Here is a 1,640-nt window from a genome sequence, read left to right as displayed (position 1 = left end):
ACTATATAGAAACCTAACTTTTGCTTTGTGTTATTTGTAGGGCTGTGCCTTTTATTGGGGATTCACTTCTTGGATTGCCTACTACATTAATCACCCACGGTATACACCACCATGTATGTAGAATTTCTTAACTAAATTGCATGTATACACACTCATATAAAAATTAGAAGAAATGGAATTGGTAATACAGATGATGAGTTTATCAGATAAGTCTATCTTTTAGTACTTTTGTATATTCCAACTTTTCCACCATGAGCAAGGTGATATTAGGACACTGTATTAAATTCCACCATGTCCATTACTCTTTATAACCTATGAAGTTTTATAACCTCATATAAAATAAGTTTTATAACCTATAGTTTTCTCTATTTTAAGGTGAAAACAATAAAACCTGTCTCATATAATTGTTTTTATGTGAATAAATATAAAATACTTAAAATATTGCCTGTTACAAATCAATACAGAAAGAAAAATGATTAGTAGTTATTTTTCTTTATATTGTTAAACATTAAAAAATCAAGTGATATTATTGGGTGTCATTATATGCTAAGCCATACTGATTGGGTTCTTTTATTTATTTATTTATTTATTTATTTATTTATTTTTAAAGATTTTTATTGAGGAATTGGGGGGATGGGAACAGTGTTGGGGAATTGGGGGGAAGGGAACAGACAAGTTGCTGTCGTTTTTTGTTCTTCAGTCTAGTTGTGGAGGACGTTGCTTCACTGGCCAAAGTTGGCACCATCATTGCACTCTTCCCAGGCGAGGCAAATCAGTCGCTGCCTGCTGGACGGCCGCTCATTCTGGCTGCTGGCTACACACGGTAGCCCATGGCAACCCACTGCAGCAGAGGCTGCAGCCTACGCCGTCGCAGGCGACTCACAGCAGCCCAGCTCCAGGTTGAGCTGTTGTTCAGCATCTTAGCTCATAGAGGGCAGTGTCACTGGCCCTCATATGTGGGATCTGAACTGGCGCCCTCTGGCATCCCAAGCCAGTTCTTAAGCATTGCGCCACTCGGCCCGCCTCTATTTATTTTTTAACATTAAAAAAATTACGTTTATTTAGGTTTCTGATTCAGCACATGTATCAAAGAATAATCAACATAAATAAATAAATAAGATGTTATTTGGATTAAATGCTTTTAAAGTGACAAACAAGTTAGGTTAAATCTGTCTTCAAAGGGTTTAATAACACAAATTAAAAATAAATTCCATTTGTATTCTAAATGTAATTAGGTTACTACAAATAAAGTGCCCATGGAAAGTTAAAATATTTACCCTTTCAGATTGCAAAACTATCATCCCAAAAGGTCAATTACATATGACATTACTTTTGATTAAAGGATAGTGATATCCAATAAACCTTGACTGAATTGTTTGTACTGTGGCAATCCAAAATATGTGTGTTTGCATAACATCTTCTTTTCCTCCTTTCTAGCATTTGGAAACAGGCAAGTCATGGTATCTGCTATCAATTTTCTGGTATGTATTATTTACATTATTTGCTATTCATGCTCTAATTGTGATATTATTTAAAATACAAAACAGATTATATTTGAGGATTTGCTCTATAGATAATATACCTATTTTTATATAATATACATAATGGCATTAAATGAAGTAAATCAAATAACTTACCAT

At 34.0% G+C, this 1,640-nt stretch overlaps 1 protein-coding gene across 1 annotated transcript in view; it reads left to right on the top strand.

The window, feature by feature from the left end:
- The window catches only part of TECRL (trans-2,3-enoyl-CoA reductase like), a gene marked incomplete at its 3' end in the record, with an annotated part of 77,380 nt that extends 75,899 nt beyond the window's left edge, over window positions 1-1,481 (top strand). The window contains exons 5-6 of the mRNA XM_019633876.1: window positions 41-113; window positions 1,438-1,481. Of these exons, the coding sequence (XP_019489421.1) occupies window positions 41-113; window positions 1,438-1,481 (117 nt within the window). The remainder of the gene's footprint in view (window positions 1-40; window positions 114-1,437) is intronic.
- Between the last annotated feature and the right edge of the window lie 159 nt (window positions 1,482-1,640).

The sequence above is a fragment of the Hipposideros armiger genome, unplaced genomic scaffold (assembly GCF_001890085.2).
Source record: "Hipposideros armiger isolate ML-2016 unplaced genomic scaffold, ASM189008v1 scaffold_1426, whole genome shotgun sequence".
Lineage (NCBI taxonomy): Eukaryota > Metazoa > Chordata > Mammalia > Chiroptera > Hipposideridae > Hipposideros > Hipposideros armiger.
The sequence above is the reverse complement of the archived record's forward strand: the minus strand, read 5'-3'. Positions and strand labels throughout refer to the sequence as shown.